Source organism: Prionailurus bengalensis, chromosome C1 (assembly GCF_016509475.1).
Source record: "Prionailurus bengalensis isolate Pbe53 chromosome C1, Fcat_Pben_1.1_paternal_pri, whole genome shotgun sequence".
Lineage (NCBI taxonomy): Eukaryota > Metazoa > Chordata > Mammalia > Carnivora > Felidae > Prionailurus > Prionailurus bengalensis.
In genome coordinates this window covers 43,975,994-44,001,473 of record NC_057345.1, presented here as the reverse complement: position 1 = coordinate 44,001,473, position 25,480 = coordinate 43,975,994, and the positions used below count along the sequence as shown (strand labels likewise).

Sequence of the window (25,480 nt, the reverse complement as noted above, 5' to 3'; positions counted from 1 at the left end):
GGGCGGGATGCCAAGGCTCGTTTTATGATTGGCATCCACTTCAACCAATAATGTTCAAGATGTCCCTGACTTGCCCCACCCCTCAGACCACTTTTATTTTCTCATAGGTGAGACCCGCTAGGCACTTCCCGCCTCCCGGGAGAGGGCGGAACCTGGAGTAACCTCTCGGGGAGAGGCGCGGGTGTGTAGGTGAGTGGTTTTGGTAGAGGCTGGCATAGGACTAGGGATAGAACACCAGTACTTCAAACCTGAATTTAAGGTAACCTTGACCGCTTACGGTCAGCTGACGCTTGGCAGGGCACTTTCCTCTGAGCCCCAATGTCCCTTACTGTAAAAATAGGGATCGAAATGCCTAAGGGCGCCCGCACAGCTCCCTCCCCTAGTGGGTGCGCTGGAAGTTTCCTTGCCTCACCACCCACTTCTCGCAGCTACTGCGCCTTCACCGGGGCCACCCGCTGAGCCTGAGAGTGGCCCTGCCCACTACACCAGCGCCGCATCCGACTGCACGCCCCTTCCCCGGCGTCAAGAGGGAGTTAGTTTCCTCCCATTTCCTTGGGGTTTCCCCATCTGCCTCCTAGAAGCTAGCCCAGAACTATGGAGATGTTCTTTGCTCCTTGCACCGACACCAATTTATCAAATGCTTGCGGTGTTGGTCAAGCACTGTGGTGAGCGTTGGGTTTGCGTTGGTGAATAAGACAGCTATGGAATGAAGAGTTTATGGGCAGAAAGCAAGTAAAGTAAATAAGCGATTGCAACACGCATGTATATTTCCTATATCTTTTCCCCAGTTATTTTTCTTTTTAGCATTTAACACTAAATACCGTGTTTTCCATTTGGGTCTTGTCTGATGACCTTCTCTTCCACTAGAATGTAAACTCCATGAGTGCAGCGGGTTTTGTTTCCTCGCTGCTCTATCCCGTGCACCTAGAACAGCAGTAAATATGTGGTAAATGAATCAATACATAGTAGAAACAAATAGGGTATGTGACAGGCATGAGAAAGGGGAGGTTCAGGATGGGCTTCTGAGAGGAGGTGACCTTTAAGGAAGACCCAAAGGTCATCTCGCCAGAGGCAACAACAGGTGTCAGGGCCTGGCTTAAAGTTAATGCTTCTTAGACTGGAAAGGTAGAGGCTAGGAGCAGGCAGGAACCAGATCTTTAAAGTTCACGGTGGACTTGGCCAACTTCTCTGCCGATTTCCAAAACATCAAAGAAGGTAGGGTAATTAAGACGCAGAGAAGGTAAGTTTAAGGCAAATACTGATAGGAATAACCCTCGTGCTGTATTACAGTTTACAGTTAACAGAGCTTTTACTTATCTCAGTTATCTTGCAAAAACTTCGGGAGTTAAAAAAAAAAAAAAAAGCATAAAGAGGGCTCCAGACTTCATTCACTCACAATACATACCTGGTCCATAGCACAAAATAAAAATGAGTTGAATTGATGTAACACCATGCTAGACGGCAAGCTTTATCTCTTTATGTAGAGAGCCCATGTCCTATTTATATCTGTTGTGTCTCAGCACCTAGCACTGTGCCTGGCTCCCAGACCTTATTTATAAACTGAATGAGCACTCACCATTCACTGGAGCCTTGCATATGCCAGGCTTGTGCTTGGTGGCAGAATACAGGAAGAATAAGACACCATCCTTGCCCTCAAGGGGGTTGCAGCCTGCTCAACCCTCCTGAAATCATAGAGCTCACGAACAGTAGAACCAAATTTTCTGAAACCAAAATTTCAGAGACATTAGGAGAAAGATGTATTGCACACAGAGGGACTGCCCTTCTAAAACCAAGCGGTAAGAGAATGTGGACAAGTTCTGATCAGAAGAAGCATGGGGCACCAGGCAAGAAGATTGGATTCGAGCCAGTAGGCAATGGGGAGCCGTTAAAGCTCGCTTAAGTGGGAGACTGGTGTGATAAGAGCTAGTGGCAGGTGTGAGGATGGGTGGTGTAGGGAGAGGCTGGAAGCACATCCTCTGGGACCATGGGAAGCCCCTGTGTAAATGGACATGGGAAGCAGGAAAAGTAGAAAAGGTTTTAAAGGTTAGGAATTGTGGGAGGTGATTGGTAACCAAGAAACGGGACATCCCTGTCTTTTAGGAGCTATGTGACCTTGGTAAGTTATTAAACAAAACCCGCCCCCACCTCGCCTCCAGTTTTTCCGCCTATAAAATGACATCTCTAGTACTAGCCTCATTATAAAGATGAAATGAAACGCAGCAATTTGGTGGGTGACTTGCCTGAGTGAAGACAGAAACTGAGTGAAGACAGAAAAGGATATGTTGGTATAATTCCGTTTACGTAAAGGTAAAAACCGGGCAAAGCTGAACTGCAGTGGTTAAGTTTGCACACAAAAGTGGCAAAACTACTTTTGAAAAGCAAGGGAATGATTATGCCAAAAGTCAGGATGATGATTACCTTGTGGGGGATGGGAGGTCACCAGGAAGGGACACATGATTGGCTTCTGGGTTGCTAGCAAGGCTCTTTGTACTTGAACATGTTGTAGTTACATAGGTGTTCTTTTCTAAACATTTTAATTTCCTTTTTAATAATTTCTATAATTACTAAATTATACATAAGTACTGTGTTTTATCATTGAATATCATTTACTCATTTAATGTTTATTTTTGAGAGAGAGAGAGGGAGACAGAGTGCGAGTGGGGAGGGGCAAAGAGAGAGAGGGAGACACAGTATTCAAAGCAGGCTCCAGGCTTGGAGCTGTCACCACAGAGCCTGATGCGGGGCTTCAACCCACAAACCATGAAATCATGACCTGAGCTGAAGTCGGAAGCTTAACCGACTGAGCCACCCAGACACCCTATCACTTAAAATATTTTTTAAATTCAATGAAGTTTTCTGTGAAAAGTGCTTAATCCAGCGCTGAAAGCACAGGAAGAGTCAGGAAACCTTGGTTGCCAGTTCTGATTGTTGTGTCCTGTCTGCCTCCCCTGCCAGGCAGCAGATCTCAGGGTTGATTCATCCCTGTCCCGATGCTCACACAGAGTTTGGCACTTGCAGGCCTCAGGGAGAATAGGAGGAATAGAGATGACCAGAGTATAACCCATATGTTTTCCCTCTCTCAGGCTGACGGAGGAGCAGGGCCTGGGCCTTTGGCCTCACAGAGTCCAACCTGCTCTGGGAAGAGCACCCAGTTGTCCCTCCCAGGCCACCCAAGCCCCACGGATGATGGACGAGACGGGGGAGGAGGAGGAGGAGGAGGAGGAAGCCTGGCTGCAGCTTCGGCCCGTGGAGCCCTTGCCCTCCCAGTGCTGTGGCAGTGGCTGCTCACCTTGTGTGTTTGATCTCTATCACCGAGAGCTGGCGAGGTGGGAGGCAGCGCGAGCCAGCAAAGACAGGAGCCTGCTGAGTGGAGAGGAGTCACAGGTGAGGGAGGGCTGCTCCTCAGATAAGAGGGCCAGAGTGGCAGCGTCTGCCTGGCCTCTGCCCTGCACGGTGGACCTGTGTGGAGATGCTTTCCCTGACTCTGCACAGCAGAGAGAAAAGAGTGTGCTCACTGGAAGCAGACAGATCCAAGTTCAAAGCCTGACCCTGAGCTGGGGCATGGGGTAGTCCCAGGAGTGAATGGGGCTTGGGCATTTTACAGGCGAGAGATCTGTGAGTCATGACTTTCATAGAAAGCTTCTGAGAGGAGGTACAGGTAGATGGAGTGTTAAAGGCAGGGGACTGAAACGTAAGACGTGAATTTGAATTCCTGCTCAGGGTGTGACGTTGGACAAGTAAGCCACTACCATTCGGGCCTCAGTTTCCCCACATGGATAATGACGATATTGGATTGAATCATCTTAAGATCCCATCAGTTTCTAAATTCTGCAAACCTGAATTTTAGCAGGTTTGAAGGATGAGTAGGTATTTCATACGTTGGAGATGGGTGTTCTGGATAAAGGGCACAGCTTGAGCAAATGAAGACTCCCAGATAGGAAGCAGCAGGGTATTCTTGGGAGAATAGAGAAAGGTTTGCCATTTGATGCAGGGGAGAGAAAATGAGGCTTGACGTTCATCCACAGGGCCCTGGAGTGCCCAGCTGAGGAGGCTGCACTTTATATCCTGGGGCTGAAGGAGCCATGGAAGGCTTCAGAGCAGGGTGAGCTCAGTGTGAAATGTTCGGGCCTTCTTAGGTCAGAGCATGAAAGGGCAGTGAGGTGGGACTACTCTCTATTGTACAGAAAACTTACCGGCAGAAATAGCCTGTCCTTGCGGAGAGTGAGGAGGGTGCTTGTGGATGCTTGTGTGTCTGTTGAGTCCCAGGTCCTAGCTGTTGGATATTTTCCTGTTGCAGAGCTGCCCTTCCAAGCTGAACCCAGAGACCTTCCTGGCCTTCCGCATCAGTGCCGTGGACAGACTCACCAAGGACACTTACCGTGTTCGGTTTGCACTACCCAGGAACAGCCGGCTCGGCCTGCGGCCTGGACAGCACCTCATCCTACGGTACACTCAGATGGTGGGAGGGCCAAAGCTTTGAGGCCCTGCTTTGCCATTTGCTAGCTGTGTGGCCTAGAGCAACTTGCTTAACCTCCCTCATGCCTCCATTTATCCCTTTTAAAATAAACATAGTGGTACCTGACTCAAAGGGTTCTGGGATTGAGTTTTCATATTAACTAGTAGCAACAACAGCAACAGTGAACACCTTCATAGTATTTACTCTCCAAGGCACAATTCTGTGTGCTCATACCTAGGGAACTCATTTAATCTTCACAAAACCCTGTGCAGTAGGTACCATTGTCATTCTCAGGAGGAAACTGAAGTCAGAGAGGTTCAGTAACTTGCCCAAGGTCACACAGTTAGGAAGTGTTGGGGCCAGGATTTTGAAGGCGAGCAGTCTGGCTCTAGAGCCTGTGGTATTAACCTAACATTAGTGCCAGTTGATAGAAAGGACACTTGTCCTTGAGAATAAGGGACTTGCCCAGGATCACACAGCTGGGATTCAAATCCAGACAGCCTGGCTCCCCAGCTACACTCTACCACTCCTCTGAAGTTCCTTCCTGCTCCCAGCCTACTTCTGCCCTCTCCCCCCATCTTGATCCCCACCCCATGCTCCACCTGACCTGACCTGCCCAGGGACAAGGCCCTTTTGGGACCTCCAGGTGGAGGCATTTGCTAGACAGTTGACTATATGGGTCTGAGGCTCAGCAGAGAGATCTGAGCTATGGATGTGGGTGTGGGAATCATCGGCCTGCACCTGGATGACATTTGGGAGTGTGTGTGACATGGACAGACAGAAGGACAGAGGACCAAACCCTGGCAATTCCAGCACCCGTGGTATTGGCAGGAGGGGAAGGAGCCAGCAAAGCAGACGGAAGGTATAGCCAGGAAACAAGGAGAGCATGTCTTACTGCTGGTCACACTCCAGCCACTTGCCTCATGCTGACCCCTGGTGTTTGTGTCCAGTGCATCTGGCCTGTGCCCTGGCTGCCTGTGGTTAAAGCTCACTGTCCCAGTGGTTCTGGGGCAAGTCGCAGCCCCATGCAGCCCTCCATCCATAAATAGGGATGTCCAGAACTCCTGCCCCTAGCTTGGCCCCTCCAGTGACATTCCTAACACGTGTAGCTGACCTTGTTGCTCCCATTCAGATACCTGCTGGGTTCTAGGGAAGCTCCCTGAAGCTCCAGCTTCTTTCCCCACCAAGTTCTCCCCACTCCTCCATCACACTTGTGCCTTGCCCCAGCCTCATGATCCACTCACCGCTTCCTGGCTTGCTCTGCATTTCCTACCTCTGAGCTTTTGCCCAGGCTATTCCTTCTGCCTGGAATTACTTCCTTCCTATTCCCACTTTCGCCTATCAGTGGCCTGTTCCTCTTTCATACCCAGGAGGGTATCAAAAGCTCCAGGAGGCCTCCTGAGTTCCCCGGATGAGAGTGGTCCCTTCATCTGTAGCATGTCAGTGTGTACCTCTGTGGTAGCAGATGTCACAGTGCTCTCTGTGTCCATGCCACGCCGTATGTTCTGTTTATTATTTCCTTGTTTGTTCCCTAAGCACTTATTGAATATTTCTATCTATCTTCCTGCTTTTGATGCAGTTCAATGGGGCCTTTTTAATCCATGCATGTCTCTGAGAAGAGAGTTTTGCATGCAGTAGGACTCAAAAGAGGAGTGCTTGGGTGCTTCTGGGAAGCTCTGAGGTGTCATGTGAGGAACCCAGCTCTGGAGTCAGGCAGAGCTAAGGATGAATTCTAGCTGTGTGACCTCAGGCAAGTGACATCCTTAGCCTTGGTTTCCTCCTGTGGGTTATTGTTTGTTAAATGAGATAATGCATACTATATGGCTGGTGCACAGTTGGCATTTAATGCACTATGGCTGCTATTATTACTCATGATATCATCCCGGCACCCTTTTTGATAACATCATAGGTCGGGCCTTGGACTAGGGCACCTTCGAGCATCTTTCTGATTCTGATGCTCCTGGTACATGGTAGTAAGCATTCCATAAGTGTTAGCCTTTATCTTTCTCATTCTATGGTCAAGAAGAGGTCAGGAAGGGGTGCCTGGGCGGCTTAGTCAGTTAAGCGTCCAACTCTTGATTTTGGCCCAGGTCATGATCTCCTGGGTTGTGAGTTCAAGCGCCATGTGAGGCTCTGCGCTGACAGTGTGGAGCCTGTTTGGCATTCTCTGTCTCCCTCTCTCTCTCTCTCTCTTTGCCCCTCCCCCACTCGCTTTCTCTCTCATAGATAAATAAATAAATATTAAATTAATTTAATTTAATTAAAAAAGAAGAGGTCAGGAAAAAGCACAGTGATGTCCTCAAAGCAGTTCACATCATTAGTGGACTATTTGAAGACTTTCCCATCTGTAATCCTGGTAGAACCACACAACAGGGACACAAATGGTTGTCTCCACCTTACGGAAGGGACCACTAAGGGATCAGGGACCTGATCCTGGCTGGGTCTCACAGCCAGCATGTGGCAGCGGGGGAGCCCAGTGTTCCTTTTTTCTGCTCCACCTTCAGTGAGGACCACTGGGGATGACTGGGCCCTAGCTTTCACCAGCCGGACACAGAGTAGGTACCTACAAGGGTTTGTTGAATGACGGCCTGACTGCCTGACCATATACTTCCGTTTCTCAGAGGGAAAGTGGATGACTTAGAAATTCAGAGAGCCTATACGCCCATCAGCCCTGCCAACGCGGAAGGATACTTTGAAGTTTTAATCAAGGTGAGTTGACCCACACAGATGTTCTTAAGATGGTATGGACTGGATCTCCATTTGGCAGCTTGGTTGGGATGGGGCAGATCCAACCCATGTGGGAAAAGCCAGTGTTCACATGGGAGGAGGCTGGCTTGAGGAAAGGGCAGGGACAGTGAAGGAAACCTTCTCCTATCTTCTTTTCTGGGGAAGAGGGGCTGCTGGACCACCAACAGAGACAGATTTTATGAAAAGGACATTCAGACTGAGAAAGGGAACACTGTTCCTTCTCACCTACTCACGGAGAATGAGCACTGAACCCAGAGGAAGGGGGAACCAAGCCATTTGGTACTGACTGTGTGCCTGTAGCTGGGATCCAAAGATGAGTCAGATACTATGCCCACCTTTGACAAGGGGCCAGGACACTACGATATGATAGATGGCATGACAGAAGGCCCCAATCCAATTCAGGGCAGCTGGGGCTGCAGGGAAGGGAGCTGGGCTTCCTAGCAGAAGCTGTGAGTTTGAGCTGTGTGTTGAAGTTAAGGAGGGGAGGACTGAGAGGGATATGTGGAAAGGAAACTCAGTGCTGGGAACAACACATACAGTGGCAAAGGAGGCACAGTTTGGGGAACTGTCAGTCACTTGTCCTGGAATTGCAGGAGGCAAGCAGGAGAAGGTGGGACATGGAGCACCTTGTGAACTGAACTAACCTGAGACCACCTCTCAGGGAGGTAGACAGGGGCTGGGGCATTTGAGTTGGGCCTTGAAGACCAAATACATATTGGCGGTGGTAGGGAGTGGCATTCCAGGCTGAGGGGACAGCTAACTGAAGGCAGGGAGGTGTGAAACAGAGCATGGTCTAGTGGGAACTGTACCCAGTCTGGTTGGCAGGAGGAGGGGTGCTCGTGGGAGCAGCCAAGGTGGGTGGGGCACTTGGCAGAGATGAGCTGAACAAAATGGGCTGGGTACAAATCCCCCCTTCCCCGCAAGACCCAAGGCCTGGGTGCCAGATGTATATAAGAGGGCTTGAAGGTCCAATTATGTGGAAAAAATAATTAGGTTGAACTGTGTGAAATTGCTGATACTCTAACATTTTTGACTTTACAGAAGTGGTAGTTTTATACAAGTCAACCTGATCATCTACCTCGTCATTTCCCAGAGTCCCAGGGAACACTGATATTTAAGAATTGCTTTCACGTCCTTTATCTCCCTGGTAGGGCGGGAATTATTATTTCCCTTTCATTGACAAGCACACTGAGACCCCAGGGGGACCCAAGCCTCCACAGGTAGTAAGCAGTGTGGCTGGTGAGTGAGCCTCCTGACTTCAGGACCCCAGCACTGTCTTGGCTCCTGTCTTCCCTGACTTCAGTCAAAGCCCGAGTGTTTATTCCCTCACACATAAGCTTGGATGGGATCCCTTCTCCACGCAACTGTTTGTCTGGGAGATTCCACAAATCCTCTCCAAATGGCCTGCTTCCCCAAGCTGCTTGTCTGGGTGTGTTTCTGTTGAAAGGATAAGCCTGGAGACCGTTCTTCAGGGCAGCTGGATCTGTCCCAGCTGTAAGGCTGATTTTCTCCTTCGTTTACCGGAAAGCCTCTCTTTAGAGAGATGCTTAATTATCCCTAAGCCGCTGGCTGGGAAAAGCTGAAAATGTCTTTGCAAATTGGGAAGGCAGGCGGGTTTTTTAGGTTTACCTCCCATGTGGATGGGAAGGAGGAACTCTCATTTCTCAGGCACCTTCTGGGCACCAGGCACTGCTTCTAGCTCTTTATATTCCTCATCTCCTTTCAACCTCATAACCATCCTGCAGAGCAGATCTTATTATCCCACTTTGCGGATAAAGAAACGGATGCTCAGAGTGATGATGTCACTGTCCCAAGGCCCCTTGGGTAATAGGATCCCAAGTGGAAGAACAGAAGTTCGGTGTCAGTTCTGTTTAACAGGTATGTATCGAGCAGGCTTTGGGTGGGTGCTGGAGACACAGAAGAATCCTTCCTTTCTCCTTGAGTGCTGTCTGTGCGGTAGGGCTGTGAAAGTCCCAGCTGGGGCTGTGCCTCCGCCAAGACCGGGGCCAGAAAACAGGTGTGCTGGAGACAGGTCTCCAGCAAGTTAGGTGGAGAACTGTAGCCTCCCTCCCAGGCCTCTTGCAGGAGAGCTGAAGACTTTGCTTGCTTTATGCGTATGGTGCCCGAGGAAGTCAGGGATGCTCCCACGGGTAGTTGTGGGCTCTTCAAAGCGTGTCTGGTGACCAAGGTTCCATCTCCTTCCAGCTTGGTTATAATCTCACTCGAGACACCCTTTCAGTCCTGTCTACCAGAGCTTCCCCCTCCTCTTCACACTTGTGTCTTGGACTGTCCTTCCCTTGACCACACCACACCTGATACCCAGAATCCTCTCTGCCTTCCTGCTTCTATCCCCAGGGAATGCAGTCCTGCCTAGCCTGCAAGCTTCAGCTCAAATGCCTCCTCCTCCAGGAAGCCATTCCTGATCCTACTCCATTGGAAGTGACTGCACCTCCTCAGGGCTCTCTCAGCACTCTGTCCTTTTCATGGGGTTTTAGGTAGTCTCTATCTTGTATATGTGTGAGACTTCGGTCCCTCCTAGTTTGTGAGCTCCTTAAGGGGTGGGCCTGAATCTGGATTGATTAATTCATTCATTGAGATATTTATTAAGTCTTTCCCATGGTTCAGACTCTGGCTGCCTTCTTGGAACTTACGGTCTAGCTGCCTTCCCTGCAGCCCCAGCATGGTGCCAGACCCAGAGTGGGCATGCCCCCAGGAAATGTGGGCTGCCCACCCCCGTGAAGGAGTCCCCTCTACAACCTTCACTTTTCTCGTCCAGCCAGGACACAGTAACAGGCAATGAAGAGGTTGCAAATGAGCGGCCTACAAACTGGCACATAATTATCTTTGGTTTGGGCCTGCACAGTGTTTAAAAAATTAGAATTGATTTCTGACATTTCAAAACAAGGTGATTTTACATAAAATTTGTATCTCCTGCCCCTCTTGGAAAATCAGAAGATGTGACAAACTGTATCCTGGAGTCTGCAAAGTATCTTCCTCCTTTAGAAGGAGCATTCATTCACTCACCAGTTTACTACAGTCCCCACCTCCCTGTGTTGTCTCCCTGATACTGAGAGTGAGTGTCAGTCGCCATTAATCATCTCATACCTAGTTCTTTACTCAGTGATGCTACGTATACAGTCCCTGTAGTCGTGTGGGTTTGAGACCTCTGAAGGTAAGGCTGTCAGTCCTGTGGTTCTTATCCCAGCCTCACCGTTTCCCTTCCGGATAAGCTTCTGGGCCTCATCTGAAAATACGGAATGACTACCAACCCTGGGGTGACTAGGAGGATTAAATGAGATAACACACATACGGCACTTGGCCTGCTGGAAGGGCGCACATTAGTGGCTGATGTGGTTTACATTGGGCGTATGTGCCTGTCTCAGTGAGGTCTCCATGTGTTTGCTCCCAGTGCTACCAGACTGGGCTGATGTCCCGGTACGTCGAGTCCTGGAGCGCAGGAGACACCGCTTTCTGGCGAGGTCCATTTGGAGACTTCTTCTATAAACCAAACCAGGTTGGTGCCAGCACACTGAGTCTTCAGGAGACCCCTCCTGGCTTAGCCCCAGGACCACGGTTTTCCTGTTTCAGGCTGCAGAATTGCACTGTGCCATTCTTCCTGAGCCCAAATTCAACTCCAAGAGTATCTTTGGGGTTGGACATGGGAGGAGATGGAATAGGCACTAAGAAACAAAATTGCCTGCATATGCTCTAGAACTGTCCATGGCTGCCCATTGCTTGGAAAATCCACACTCACATACTTGGTACTCAGGACTCCTGACCGTCAGATCTTCAGGTATCTTTCCACTCTCACATTCCAGCTACAAAACTATGGAGACTACTCCTTTTACACCCCATGGCTCTCCACTTGGGAGCCCATTGCTTCCCAGCCTGAAGGCTCTTCCCCTCATCTTCCTGGCATATTTATATCCTTCCCTGATGTGCCCAGGACGAATTAATAATTTCTCATCAGTTGGTGCATATCTGGAAAGCAGCTGGGCAGTGTGTACCACATCTTAAGAATCTTCAAATCCTTAGACCCAGCAATTCCACTTCTGGAAGCCTGTCCTATGGAAAGAATCCAAACGTTGTCTGTTGTGCACATGTACACGGAAGCTTTGTTATAGCACGAAACTGGAGGAAACAGAATATCCAACAACGGGGCAACTGTTAGGTACACTGGGTTACAGGGACTTGATAAACTATTATCCTGGATTTTTAAATTATGTTTATAAATGATGGTCTGTGCTTACGCTGTAAGATCTGGTGACAAACACTGTGTATAAAACCAAATGTACAACAGGTTGGGCAACTAAGTTTAAATGCACAGAAAAAATATTAAAAAATGCAATGAAATGTTAGTGGCCCTGGGTGGTAGAATTATGGGTGATTTTTGTTTTCTTCATTATACCTTCCAAGTTATCCACAGTGAGCATCTATTACCTTTATGATCAGGAAACAAAGCAAAACAAAACAAGTGAAAAGAATGAATCCTTTCTTTCTCTCCATTATTTTTGTTTAATATAAAAATAGCTTTTAAATTTTTTTTTTCTACGTTTTTATTTATTTTGGGGACAGAGAGAGACAGAGCATGAACGTGGGAGGGGCAGAGAGAGAGGGAGACACAGAATCGGAAACAGGCTCCAGGCTCCGGGCCATCAGCCCAGAGCCTGACGCGGGGCTCGAACTCACGGACCGCGAGATCGTGACCTGGCTGAAGTCGGACGCTTAACCGACTGCGCCACCCAGGCGCCCCAAAAATAGCTTTTTATTGTGTATTAGAAACATGGTCCTTGTACATTACCAAAAACCAACCAACCAACCAACCAACCAACCATTTAGCAAAGCAAAAAGAAGAAAGTAAAGAACCCCTGTAGGCCATCTCCCAAGACACACCAGCCTTACTATCTTGGCAGATGACCTTCTAATTCCTTTTCCACACACAGGTGTGTACACAAGTGCACACGCACACACATATTGGTGTATAATGATACTGTGAAACACCTGTGTGGCACTGCGTGTGTGTCAGGCTCCGATTTTAGCCCTTGCCGTGCTAAAATTTTACTTTATCCTCACAACAGCTCTTAGGTACTGCTACCCCTACTTTATGGATGCGTGGTGTATATGTGGTAATGCTGTTGTGTAGTGCACTTCTAGTACAAACCATGCTCAGCCTTGCATTTTAGCTGAGGGTGTCTCTGTGTCTCCCAAGGTCTTGAGAGCAGAGACCAGGATTGTCCCTGTTTCCTCCTGACCTCGAGGGGACCCCTGATGAACATTGTCTTTTTTTGTTTAAGTTTCTTTAGGAGCTCCTGGGTGGCTCAGTTGGTTAAGCATCTGACTTCAGCTCATGTCATGATCTCATGGTTCATGGCTTTGAGCCCCGCGTCGGTCTCCATGCTGACAGTGCGGAGTCTGCTCGGGATTCTCTAGAGAGAAAGCATGTGTGCATGCAAATCGGGGAGGGGTAGAGAGAGGGAGAAAAAGAGAATCCCAGACAGGCTCCGCACTGTCAGCACAGAGCCTGATGCGGTGCTCAAACCCACAAATTGTGAGATCATGACCTGAGCACAAATCAACAACCGGACGCTTAACCAACTGAGCCACCCAGGTGCCCCACAATGAACATTGTCTTGCCCACCATTTCTGGGTGGAGCCTCTCAGGCACCCCTGCAAAGCCCCTGCACTTCCTGTCCAGGAAGGTTGTAGAGCCAGGCAGTGAGGAAGACGAGTTGTCATCTCACACAAACATTTCGCTGCTGAAACTGGCTAAGGCTTGGTTCTGCTCCCCTGGGGGACGTGGGGCTGTTCTGGCCCTCCTCCTGGCCCTGCTGTGCTGCTCTGCAGGGGTCTTCATGGTAGACGGCGACCACAGCAGCCGTGACACTGGTACGTGAGCATCTGCCTGTGTGTTCCTTGCAGACGTTTGCAGGTCTCCACCCTGAGCCACAGGTGGGTCAGGCAAGGCCCTGTCTTCCAGAAGCTCACAGTGTGATGGGGGGGCAGACACACACAAATGGTGACAATACGGTGTGACCAGTGTCATGAGGAGGGTGCACAGAGAGCTGTGGGGATGCAAAGAAAGGATCCCTCATACGCTACTGGCTTGGGGAAAGCTTTCCAGAAGAGACCCTGAGCAGTGATGGGAGAAAGAGGGGGAACACGGCAGGCCCAGGACCGGGGGGCTGAACAGGGTCGGGCAGCCGGCAGCAGGGCTCAGTGAGAGACAGGATGGAACTGTGTTGAGTGTCAGGGTCCACACCAGGCACCTGATGACATCTTGTCTAATCCTCACAACCATCCTGAGACACGTGCTACTGTGGGGAGGTGCTGTTATTTTATTTACTTATTTATTCATTCATTCATTCATTCATTCATTCATTCATTCATTTATTTCACTGGTGAAGAAACCAGGGCCCAGAGAACTGAAAGCATTTGTCCAGATCATATGGCTGGGGATTTATACCCAGGTCTGCATGACTGATACTCGAGGAAGTGTGATAATGCATTGGCTGTCAATAAAGCTAGTGAAAACCTGGACTGCATTCTCAGAGGCCTGATCTCTAGAATGAAGGAGACAAACCACCTTGCTGTATAGGTCAGACACTAACCTTTAAAGCCCTGATCTTAAAGAAGATCACCCTTACTTCAGAGATCTAGAGCCAGGAGATGGAGTCAGTGATTGGGTCAATGAAACTGGGGCCTCTTGGAGAAGAAACTCACATGTTGCATGGGACTTCTGTGCCAGCACTATGCTGGGTGCTTATGTATAGTCAGTATCTCAGTCTAGAGAAGAGGAGGCATCCATGCCGGGGCCCTCAGATCTCTACAGGGTTGCCCTGGGGCAGAGAAGGCAGCCCAGAGAGCAGAGCTGGGATAGGGGTGGTAGACAAGGCTTTGGTGGGAGCAGGTTTCTGTTCAGGGTGAGGCGGAAAGACCTCACCAGCAAGGGGAGTCACCCTATAATAGAACAGACTGCTTTGGGAGGTAGTGGGCTACCTGTCAAGAGAAATGTGCAAACAAAGTCCTGTGGAGTTGGCTTAGGAAAGCAACAAAGCCACTTAGAGCCTCCCGATTGCATGATTTCTCTTCCACAGACCTCGCAAGCAAGGATGGCTTCTTGGAGGATGTTGAGAGGGGAGCTCAGATGGGTGGGACCCCCAGGAAGGGCAGGGCTGTGCAGTTGAAGCAAGCCCAAGAAAAGTCCCTAGAGCAGGTGGGTGGGCTGACGTCTGTCATATACCCATTCTGTCCCCCAGTACGGTGAGCTCCTCATGCTGGCTTCGGGCACTGGCCTGGCCCCCATGGTGCCTGTCCTGCAGAGCATAACAGACAATGCAGAGGATGAGACCTTTGTCACCCTGGTCGGCTGCTTCAAGACCTTTGAGGGCATCTACCTGAAAACCTTCCTCCAGGAGCAAGCTCGTTTCTGGAATGTCCGTACCTTCTTTGTACTCAGCCAGGTGAGCCCAGCGTGGTGACTTCCTTCCCTGATGGACACTGTGGTTTCCCCTTGCAGCTGTCCTGAGGATCCCCTGGGGCCTCCCTGCCCCCTGCCACCAGTGGGAATCCCCACCTGCCTGGCAAGGAAGGTTATGTTTGTTGAGTAGATGAGGAAACTGACGCTCAGAGATGTGAAGGTGCTAGTGCATCCATGCTGCTGGATGGGCGAAGTCAGGGCTGAGCTCCAGCCCTCCCCGCCATGCTTTGCTGCCTACTGTCTGCCCCCTGGCATCACCAGGTTTATGTGCTGAGGGCCTGATTATGGAGTCAGTGGGCCAGACCACAGATGTCCCCTAGGCGGTGATAAGCTCCTTTGGGTAAGGCTCATGTGTCTGGATCACCGTGCTCTCCTCCGTGCCTAGCAGAGTGCCAGGCACGCACTCCATCAACAGTTGGTGGAGTAAGTTGGATCTGGGTTTACCGCATTTATTAGGGCCCCTACCACACCACTTTGCCCTGCATGGCGGGAAAGCTGCTTCCAAACTCTCCAAGCTTCAGATACTTGAACTGGAAGCAACTCCGCCTCCTGACCTCTTCTTCTCTGATTCCTTCTCCCCTCCATGGCCACCCTGCCCGGGCCCTCCCCTCTGGCCCATTGTGGGAGGGGGCCATCTTGTTCCTTATTCCAAGCCAGGCCCTGAGTTGTTCTGGTCATCTGCCTTTGGTCATCTGCCTTCCCCTGGGTCTATAGCTTTATTTCTCTTTCTCACCCCAGGGTTGGGGTTCCCTGCTGGGGCCTCCCCTCTGTTCTGTGTTGCTCAGGGTCAGCCTTACTGCCCAGTAGTTTGGAGCACCCTTCCCATCAGTTTCCTACTTGAGGCAGTTTTGGAGCGTTCCTAAAGACTGAGCCAATCTTCAGCATCATGATTGAGTGGCGGGGGTGGTGTCAGGAAATTGGGTTTCCCTTCCCAATACCAGGAGTCCTGGGATCCTCAGTGGCCAGGCTCTGTGGGCCTGTCCATGGGACATAATGCTCAGTGGCATGAACATCAAGAGTGTGGTACTTGGTGAACGTTAGCAGCCTCAGGAGGTGCTGGAGGCAGGAGAATGAAGCAAAGGCTGGCGTGCAACCCTGCTCAAGTGCCAGGTCAAGGAAGCGGGCAGGAGCAGCAGGAAGGCAGGCACCTGGCAGAGTCACTGGCTGTTGCCCAGCCTTCTGTTCCCCCGACCACAGAATTTAGAAATGAAGACAGCCTGCCCCCTGCCCTCCAGGCGCTCACCTGTATATGGGGAGACAGCCACAGGGATAGCTTCACTGAGTGTTTTCTCTGTGCCTGACACTGTGCTAAGCTCTCTATGTGTGTTACGTCATTTAATCCCAGCATAATCTTGGGAGGCTTGCACTGCTATTGTGCCCATTTTATAGATGTGGAAACTAAGGCACAGAGATTAAGAACCTTGATCAAAGTAACACAGTGAATTGATGGAGAATTAAGTGTGAGCTGGCAGCAAGCAGGGAGGGCTTCACAGAGGAGCTGGCATTGAGCCTGGGCTTGAGGGCAGAGTTAAAGTTGACCAGCAATAAAGGGTCTTCAGCTCTGGGCCAGGGCTTTGATGATACCACTGGCCTGGGGCTGGGCAGGCGAGGGGGCTGGCTGTCAATGGCAGGGACTGGTGAGGGGCAGTGGAGTGGGAGGTGCCGCCTGCCCTTCCATGCCTCCTTGACCTAGGCTGCTCCCTGTCCTGCCCAGGCTGCAGCCACAGCTTTCTCAGCAGTCTCCCTCTCCAGCCCTGCCCTGCCAGTGTGTCCTTCATCGTGCAGCCAGGAGGGCGGCACAGACCACACCACCACCATGCTTTCAGCCCTTCTGTGGCTCCCCACTGCTCCCCGGATGACAGCCAAGCCCACGTGGTTGCACCAGCCGCTGTGGCCTCGTTTCCTGGCTCACCTGCCCTGTGTGTCCTGGCGTCACTGGTCTGCACGTGGCTGTGAGTGCACCGTGCTTTTCTGGCTGCCAGGTCTGCCTTTGCTGGCGCTGTTCCCCCTTCCAGGAGCACTTTTCCCTTCTTCCTCGCCTAACGCCTACTCGCCGCTCACATCTCCCTGCTGCGGTGTGACTCCATCCCGGAAGCCTTTCTAGAGTCCCAAGACTGGCGTGGGCGTTTCTGCTGTCATAGCCTGGGCTCTCTTCCTTGATGGTATCTACCCCGCTCACCATCATTGATTACAGGCCCCGCAGCCCACCTGAGCAACAACCAGACCCACCACATCTTTGGGTGTGCGGTTGGAGGAAGGATGCTGTGCCAAACCTAACTAGCTGGGGGGGATTGGGCAGTGGCAGGGAGGTGTGAGGCCGGTGGGCCCTGTGGCCCCGTGAGCCCGTGAGGATCACCCCGTGAGCACCGCAGTGCTGTCCTAGGAAAGGCCCATGGGGTCAGGTGAGCTCTGTGGCGCCGGGCTCCAGGGCCCTGTGAGTACCTCTGAGAGCAGAGGCCTGTGCTCATCACGGTAGCTCACAGAGGTCATAGTCACTCGGCTAGAACATGGTGGCAGAGCTTGGACTCCAACCCCCTCTCTCCATGCTGTCTCTTTGCTTTCCCCAGAAACTAGAAGCTCACCTTAATAGGGTCTGCAGAGGTGATGGTCCTGTTCTGTTTTTGGGTGTTTCGCTTCTGGTTACATGGTTTCTTCCCTCCGTTAGAGTTCTTCAGACTACGTACACTTACTGATTTGTGCGCTTTTCTGTAGGTATGGTGTATCTCGACAAAATGTTCATTTAGAAAAGAGAAGTTCCTCCACGTAAGCTGAGGGTGGAGCTTTTCTTTTGTGATCCTGAGTATGTAAGCCACAGGTGGAGCTAGAGGGGCAGAAAGAGCAGCCTGGGTCACTCGGGCACACTATGCCCCGGAATACTCCTTCTGGCCTTTCTGTGTGAGAAGTAGCCCCCTCTGGGTTAAGGCCCTGCTGCCTCGGATCCCTCATTCACACGGCCAGAGTGAGGCCAGGAAGCTTGTCTGTTTAGAGCAGTTGCCACATCCCAGGGCCTACCACAGTGCCAGGCGCAGAGTGACCGCCCAGTTAAGTGTTTGCTCGCTCAGTAAGATCACTGAAACTTCATGAGACAGGTGAACACGTGTTGTACTCCCTGGGTGATGGTGGCGGACAACCTTAAAAAGACCCACAATCTTGGGGAGAAGACGTCCCCCTGGAGTGACAGGTGCAGTGGCCCCTGGGAAGCAGTGAAAATTGGTGGGGCCTGCCTCGTGTGCCCTGGGTGTGCCTCCTCCTTGTGTCTCACCTGTGGGGAGAGGATAACCGTCCCCCCCACGCTTGTTATGAGGGTGATCAGAGTGCCAGTGCCAGGAAGTGCCTGGCCTGTGATAGGGCCTCTGCCTCAGTTTCCTGGTTTGGTAGACCATACTGGCTGCGTGAACTCTGAAGACCTCCCAGTAGTCGCCTGCACTATTTCTCATTGTCTCAGGAGAACTCTCCGGAGCAGCTTCCCTGGAGTTACCGGGAGAAGACCCGCTTTGGCCGCCTGGCCCAGGACCTGATTGAAGAGCTGGTTGGCTCCTGTCGGAGAAAGCCGTTTGCATTGGTCTGTGGCTCAGCGGAGTTTACCAAGGACATGGCCAGGTACCTGCTGTGCGCAGGCCTGGCCGAGGACTCCTGCTTCCTCTTCTAGCCCTCGCCAGGGTCCTGCCACTGGGACACTGGAGGAAGCACGGACTTGAGTCAGAAAACATGAAGAGCAGGCCTGGCCCTGCCGCTAACTGGCCAGGCGACCTAGGTGAAGGTCTTTGCCTCTGCGCACCTCCGCCTCCCATCTACCCCACGGGGTGGCCAACTCCCTCGGGCAGACATATTGCTGTGTAGAAGGAGGATGGGGCCGCAGGAGCTCTTAGGAGGAGAGCCACCAGCCTGGGAGTCCAGGGCTCCCTGGAGAAAGTCAGGTCCATGCTAAGCCGTGGGATGGATAGGAGTTGGCAGGAGAAGGTGCAGGAGGAGCTTCCCAGGTTCCTTAGATTAGGGGGCTTGGGGACCCCCATCTGCCCCTGCCCTGTAAAAGTGTTCAAAAGTCTGCTTTCCCTGGAAGATGTGCCTCCCTGCTGTGGCCTCACAGGGCTGGCTCGGATATGTTGCTTGCAAATGCCTAGGGAATGAGCGTAGGGGTAGCTAAGAGCTCTTTGGAGGAGGAACCTGCCTTATGTACCTCCAGTGCCTCAAGCCTGACACAGCGGTCTCAGCTTCTGTGACCTGATCACATTCTCCGAGCAAGGTGGGCCCTGGATTACTTTTATTGCGTATCGGGCCCAGGCCTTTCCTGCTGCAAACGGCTTCACTCTCTGTCTCCCTTCCCCTGTCTCAAGAACAAGAGTCCTTTCCTGAGCAAAAGAGATACGGAAACAAACACCCCTCCCTCCCGCAGGCAGCCAGCTCAGCCCGCCTTCAGCTCCTCCGGAGTCCTGGTGACGGTTGCTATGGAGATCTAAAGATAGAGCAGGAGTCAGGAGACCTGGGTCCTTCTCTCTGCTCTGCCCACTGAGCAGCTGCTGATTCCGCTCCACCCCCGCTGCCCTCCCCACCCCGCCCCCCTCCCCACCCCACCCTTCCATCTTGCATGGGGCAAGCCCTCCCCAGGGACCCGGCACTCCCGGGGCAGCGCCCTGCAGGTCATGAATTCTGGTTTCCACAGCCTGGGCTCCACTGTGCCGAAGCAGCCCTGGCTGGCTGGGGGCACTTCCAGAATCGGAATATTAAGCCATGAAATCTCAGAATCTGAGAAGCGTGGAATCATAGAATTAGAACTTTATAGTCACAGAATCACAGTCCTCCTCACACCAGAGATTAAAGTTCAGGACTCCAGAAAGCATCCCGTCCGATAGACTCATTGTGTAAATGGGGAAACCAAGGCCCAGTGAGGCTAAGAGATTTGCCCAGGGTAAAACAGTTCATGGCAGAGTTGGCACTAGAAGCCAGGTATCCCGACGTCACCTGTACTGAGAGCTGTGTAACCAGTGATTTTCAAACTGGGCTCTGAAGGACCCTAGGGTTCTTGGCATGGCAGCAGAGAAGGGACAGCCAGGTGGGATCTCCAGGCTCCCTTCAACCTTCAACCCGAGCAGTTCTGTTTCCGTCCCATTTATATATTGGGGTTTGCAGTTATTTCCATTTGTGAGATCGGGTTTTCTTGCGCTGCCCGAAAAGTTGCAGCAAATCTCCGTGCTGTGCCATGTTCACTAAACAACCATGGCGAGCAGATGGGGGATGGTGCCAAAGGTCTCAAACTACATTTCCCAGGCACAATTCCTCGGTCACTTAGATGCGGGAACACTGCCTGTGACCTTCGCCAAGACTCCCATGCACATTAGCATATCAAAGGCTCTGAAAAGTCCAATGGCAAAGAAAAATTTTTTTTCATTTTGTTTAACTCAGTTTGCCACGCTTATTTAACTACAGAACAGTTTGATCCACTAGAATCTTTTGAGACCAGCATTCCATGGACTGTCTTTGGGGCATGCCGGTCTGTCGCGCAGCCTCTTTTCGGCTCGGTGTAGTGAGTGGGAAGGCCTGCACTGAGCCTCAGAGGTCCCGAGTGGGAGCCTTGACCTCTTACCGCCTCTCCTGTGACCTGGGCACGACACTTCTTCTGTCTCCAGGCCTCTGAAATCTGAGTGTCTTCCATCCGCTTCCCCTCCCCCAGTGCATCCTGTTGACGCTACTCACAGATAGTCCTGGAGGGCCTGTTTTGAGTCAGACTGTGTGCTCGCACTAGGGAAACTACAGTGAACAAGGCAGATGCGGTTCTGGTCGCTCTGTCCTAGAGCTTAGAGCCCAACAAGGAGTACGAAAACTAAACTTGTAAATCTAAAAGGGAGGGGTGTACTAGAAAGGGAAGGACTGATGCTAGGAGAGCGGATGGCAAGGGCTTTTAGCCTAGCTCTTGGGCAACCGGGGACAATGCCACTGCCCGGAGGGTAGAGGCTTCCAAGGCAGTACTGTCATTCAGAGTTAGGGTTGGTAGGGAGTCCCCCCCCTTAAGAGATGGTGGTCTGGGGCAGTTCTTTTGTGTCTTTGTCCCATTTTATATATTACATGTTTAAATGTTAGACACAGCCATGCAGTGTTAACCACCGGCCCCTCTTGTCCTCCCCTTCCCGTCACCCCACGTGGCATCCATGCCGTCTGGATACTGGCCCCCATCATGGGACAATGGTGAGGACCCTTGGCCATGCCTTTGCTACCGAGATGCCAAAAGGGCTTCTGTCATCCAGAGACTCGAGAGCTCGTGCCTTGCAAGATGATAAGTGACCCCAAGAAGGGGACTGGTTGGGGTGTATGAGGACACGCTGTTTGAATTGGAGGTGAGGCTCTGTCAGCTGGCCCGTCCTATCTGTCCCTCCTGATGAAGCCCTCTGCTGCGTGTCGTCAGTGGAGGGGGGGCACACAGTTGGGGTGATGGCCTCAGAAGGACCACTGCCTGTGTTCACCGGCACCGTGTCTCGCCTGCACGGCTTCCCAGGGCCCCCTCACTGGTCTCCCAGCCCCTCCCCTCATGCCCTCCATGCTACAGCCAGACCTGGTCTTTCAGTTGTGGTAAGAACACTTAACATGAGAGCTACCCCCCTCACAAATTTTGGTGCACGGTACACTATTGTTGACTGAAGGTACGGTGTTGAATGGCAGATCTCCAGAGCTTATTCAGACCGCTTTTTTTTTTTTTAACATGCAGATCTGAGCCTGTCACTCCCTTGCTTCAAATCCTTCAGCTGCTCCCTGTTGACCTAGGATGCGGCATCTCAGCTCTGCCTGCCTCTCCAGACTCTGTCCTGGCCTCACCCCTCGCCCCAACATCGTAGGTTGTGCGCGGATACACTTGCTCTCGCGCCAGCGCGTCCCTTCACGTTTGCTGCTCTCTGTGTCTGGGCCATCCTTCCACCCTTCCCACTTCCTCTTGCCTTTGCCTCCTGGTCCCTTGAGGACTTAGCTCGGTACCCCTCCCTCTCTGAAGCTGTGCCTGCTCCCACCACTCCGGGCTCCGTTAACGAGCAGGTTCTATGTGTCCTGCTCCTGCTGCACCTCTCAGACCGTCCGGTCTGCACGTGAGCACACCATGGGCCTGTGCACGGTGTCCCAGCGTGGGAGGGCGTGCAGTACATCCTGAGTGCCAAATATCTGCATAGCAAACCACGGATATTCATGGGTACCTTACGGGTTGCAAAATGCATCTCATCTCTGCCAAAGCACCTAATGGTCACCAAAATGCATACTATTTTATTACCCCAACCTACTGATGAAGAAAACCAAGCTTCCACGACATTAAGCAATTGTACAAGGTCACGTAGGGGTGCATAAATTCCAACACGCTGCAGTTGTTATAAAGGTTATATGTGACACACGAGTACACCAGGAGATGTGTGTAAAGGGTTTCATTGCTGCACTGTATGAAACAGCAAAGAATCAAAACTACCCATGTGTCCATCAATAAGAGACTAGACAAATAAACTTCTATATTCACACAGTAAAATAACATATAGCAGCTAAAATGAATGAGCTAGACCTACATGTGTCAGCATAGACTCAAAAAATAAAAACCCATAATAACGGAGTGGAAGTCAAGTTGTAGAAGGAAGGGTACAGTGAGATACCAACACTCTGAAAGTTAAAAAATGCAAAACAATGCCAAATGCTCAGGAAGGGGGTAACCAACTTTAAGGATGGTGGTGACCTCTGGGGATAGCGTGGGGTGAGGGCTTTTCTTTTGATGTCTGCATCACTTCAACATAAAACCATTTGAACTGAGTATGGCAAAATATGAACATCCGGTGAATCTGGGTGATGGGGTCACTGATGTCTGCTTTTTCTGTGTTTGAAATGGTTCCATAATTAAAGCTTTAAAAAAGGAAGACTAAATATGCCTGGTCAGTGTGCTTCAGAAACTAGAGGCTTAAAGACATTCATTCCCACCCCCCTCAGGATTGGCTGTGCCCTTTTATGCCTCCAGGCCTGTCTTTCATTTGAAACTGTTACGAGCACCTGCTGTGTGCCCTGGTCCGGGGCCACCACTTAGATAGGAAGAGCAGCATTGGCAGTCCTTGCTGTCCTTCTGCTTCTCCTTCCTTTTTTCCTTCCTCTTTCTTGTTTTTGGTTTTTGGGTTTTGTTTGGTTTTCCTTTTTAAATGAGGCAGATCTTGTTTCAATAGAACTCGGCAGAGCAGATAACTTGGCCTCTCGGAGCCTCAGTTTACTCATCTACAACATGGGGGGCAGTTGTGCTGTTTCCAGGGTTGTGTAAAGATGAAGGAAGCGTGGGTGGTGCCCAAGCACAGCACCGAGCACGGAGCCGTGCGAGAACCCGGTCCCTTCCTTCTTTCCCGTGTCTCCCTGGTGGCCCCGGCCGTGCCTGCCTCATGGCTGGCCTCTGAGAACAGCACTCGTTCTGAAACTTTCGCTATCAGCAACTCCCCTTTTTATTATTTTCCCCATGCTTTGGAAGATTTTGATCCCAAATTGCATGTATTAAGTCATTATTAATTTATCTCCCATTTTTTATTAATCAAAGACATAGATAGCTGCCCCTCAGAGCTTCTGATCTGTACAGCCAGCTGGGAGCTGCACGTGGCTGATATAACTCCAGCCAGAGGCACAGGAACGCAACAGCATGTGTGGTCTGGGTGGCCTGAGGAGGGGTAGTGTAGACCCGTCCTATTCATTTTCTTGTTTTCGTGGACGGTGGGTTGTGGGGACTGCTGCCTCGCCTGGGTGGGTACTGTTTGCACAGGTCACTGACTGGTGAGCTAAGGGCAGAGTTTTCCATGCCAGGATCCAGCACAGGGCCCCACACGGGTTCGGGACCCCTCATGCCACACTGTAAACAGATGGCGTAGGCCAGTGCCACACAAAAGAGCGTGGGATTCACATAGTGTTACGTGGCAAAGCTGTCTCCATGTGGATCCCACAGTCATCCTGCCCCTTGCTCCGGATGCTTGACGGAGCATGCTAGCTTGTGACGGGGCGGGGCGGCAGCCTTAACCAGGTCCTGGGTCTCAGCACTCAGCTCGGCGGCCAGCCGGGCACACGGGGCTGGGCGGTAGGCCATCCCAGCCAGCTGCAGGGGCAAGTGAGCCTGCATCAGGAACTCTACCTGGACGCGGGGAAACTTCGCCCCTGGCCTGGCCGACCACAGAGGCACCTGGGAGGAAGAGGAGAGTGAGGTGTTGGGTGCTTGCAACAAGAACATGGAATTTGGGCTGGCTTGAAGCCGATTATGTTGAACATAGAACCCCACGTTGGAGCATATACTTTGGAACAGTGGAATGAAAACTAGAACGTAGAATCAGGAACACAGAAAATGACTTTATAACTGGAAGGTGCAGATTCACCGGGCTTCTAAGTGGCTCAGCCTACAGTGAATGCCCCGGGGCCCATGACCCCTACCCTCCTCCCTGTCCTTGCGCCCCCAGGCCACTGGCCCACACCTGCTCCTGGATGATGCTGATGGGCCAGAGGTGGTTGGGCTGGAGCCATGACCGTGTTCTCGAAGACGTCTGATTCTGTAAAAGTGAAAATGAGCGTGGAGGCAAACAGCATTTGCTGAACATCTACTGGATGCCAGGTTTTAGTCATCTGTTCCAGACTGGCCGTGCCCCAGAGCAGGCTCTGAGCAAGGATTTGAGTGCAAGTTTACTGTGGAGGTGATTCGAGGGAGTGGGGGAGGAAAGCCAGTAAAGAGTGTGTTGATGGGCAGGTGACCCTGGGGGACAGCTGGAGCTCGTCCGCTAGGGTCCACCCATAAGACTGTAGAGTGCACCTCAGAACTGTCACAGCAGGGCGACACCCGTTGTCCAACGGGAAGGGGAGGGGTGAGGCTTGCCCCGCCTCCCAGGGCTGGGCTCAGTGTCTGGCAGCCTGAGGAGCCTTCAGGCAGAGAGACACAGGAGCCCGGTGCTTGTAGGGACTTTCTTCAGGTTCCTCCAGCTGGGAGGGTGCTACAGGTGGCACGTGAACAGTGTCCCCGAAGGCATCTCACTTAATTCTCAGAGTCGTTAGAGAGAAGTAGCTTCCCTGTTTTGTAGGCAAAGAACCAGACAGATGCTCAAGAGGTAAAGCACCTGGTGGAGAGTGTGGTGTTCTCGCATGAGGGCAGGAGCCCATAGCTTGCCTGCTCCCTCCCCAACCACCCCGTCTAGCACTATGTGCAGTGAATGTTGATGCGGCATCTGTTGAATGAATAAATGAGCTGGTGGGAGTCGCATGACCGCGGGTTGGGGTTGAGGCTGTGTAAGAAAAGTGCTCGGCGCTGTGCCTGGCCCACCCTGGGGTCTCAGTGAGCAGTGATTTTCCTTCTCTGCCCCCTGTAAGGGCAGCAGGGCTCTCTGCCAAGAAGTGAACCTCCATGCCCGGCTCAATGACCACCTTCAGAAAACTGCCCCCCGAACCTGCAGATAGAGAGCCCCAGGGAGTCTCCAGCACGTCTCTACTGGCCCCATCCAATGAGCCCTGAAGCCTGTCCAGGTTTCCCCCATGTTAACTCAACAAAGGAGAGCAATAGCTTGCCTGACTCCCTGTTACTCCAGAGCAGAGTGCCCTCTCTCAGTCTCTCTATCTCCCTGCACTCTCTCTCTCTCCCATATTTTCATCCTCTCCTTGAAGGACTGCCTGCAACTTGCACGGCTTCCTTTCTCACCTCCCTTCACTCCTCAACCCGCTGCCATCTGGTGCCCACCCCACATGTGTCCCTGGTGTCCAGAGATCATTTTCCAGCGGCATGTGATGCTGTTGTCAGTTCCCTCCTTTCTGAGCATGTTTCCGCAATGGCATAATAATTCCCACCT

General features: G+C 51.6%; 1 protein-coding gene across 4 annotated transcripts; it reads left to right on the top strand.

Annotated features, from left to right (window-relative positions):
- The first annotated feature begins 114 nt into the window (after window positions 1–114).
- LOC122480536 (NADH-cytochrome b5 reductase-like) lies at window positions 115–22,559 on the top strand. Of its 4 annotated transcripts, none has more exons than XM_043575060.1 (7): window positions 115–189; window positions 3,084–3,384; window positions 4,298–4,446; window positions 7,078–7,165; window positions 10,614–10,718; window positions 14,461–14,664; window positions 18,127–22,559. In XM_043575060.1, exons 2-7 carry the CDS (start codon window positions 3,184–3,186, stop codon window positions 18,328–18,330), a joined length of 951 nt encoding a protein of 316 aa, XP_043430995.1. In that variant the 5' UTR covers window positions 115–189; window positions 3,084–3,183; the 3' UTR covers window positions 18,331–22,559. The 4 variants fall into 4 exon arrangements, with proteins under 4 accessions (XP_043430995.1, XP_043430997.1, XP_043430996.1 ...); XM_043575062.1 differs by having other exon boundaries at window positions 144–259; window positions 21,379–22,559; XM_043575061.1 differs by having other exon boundaries at window positions 144–259.
- Window positions 22,560–25,480: the final 2,921 nt, after the last annotated feature.

Bases quoted from the DNA above. Each gene is read 5' to 3' on its own strand.
- LOC122480536 (XM_043575060.1), top strand. From the start codon at position 3,184: ATGATGGACGAGACGGGGGAGGAGGAGGAGGAGGAGGAGGAAGCCTGG. The intron at 7,166-10,613 runs GTGAGTTGACCC...GTTTGCTCCCAG, and splicing joins ACTTTGAAGTTTTAATCAAG to TGCTACCAGACTGGGCTGAT. The intron at 14,665-18,126 runs GTGAGCCCAGCG...TCATTGTCTCAG, and splicing joins CCTTCTTTGTACTCAGCCAG to GAGAACTCTCCGGAGCAGCT.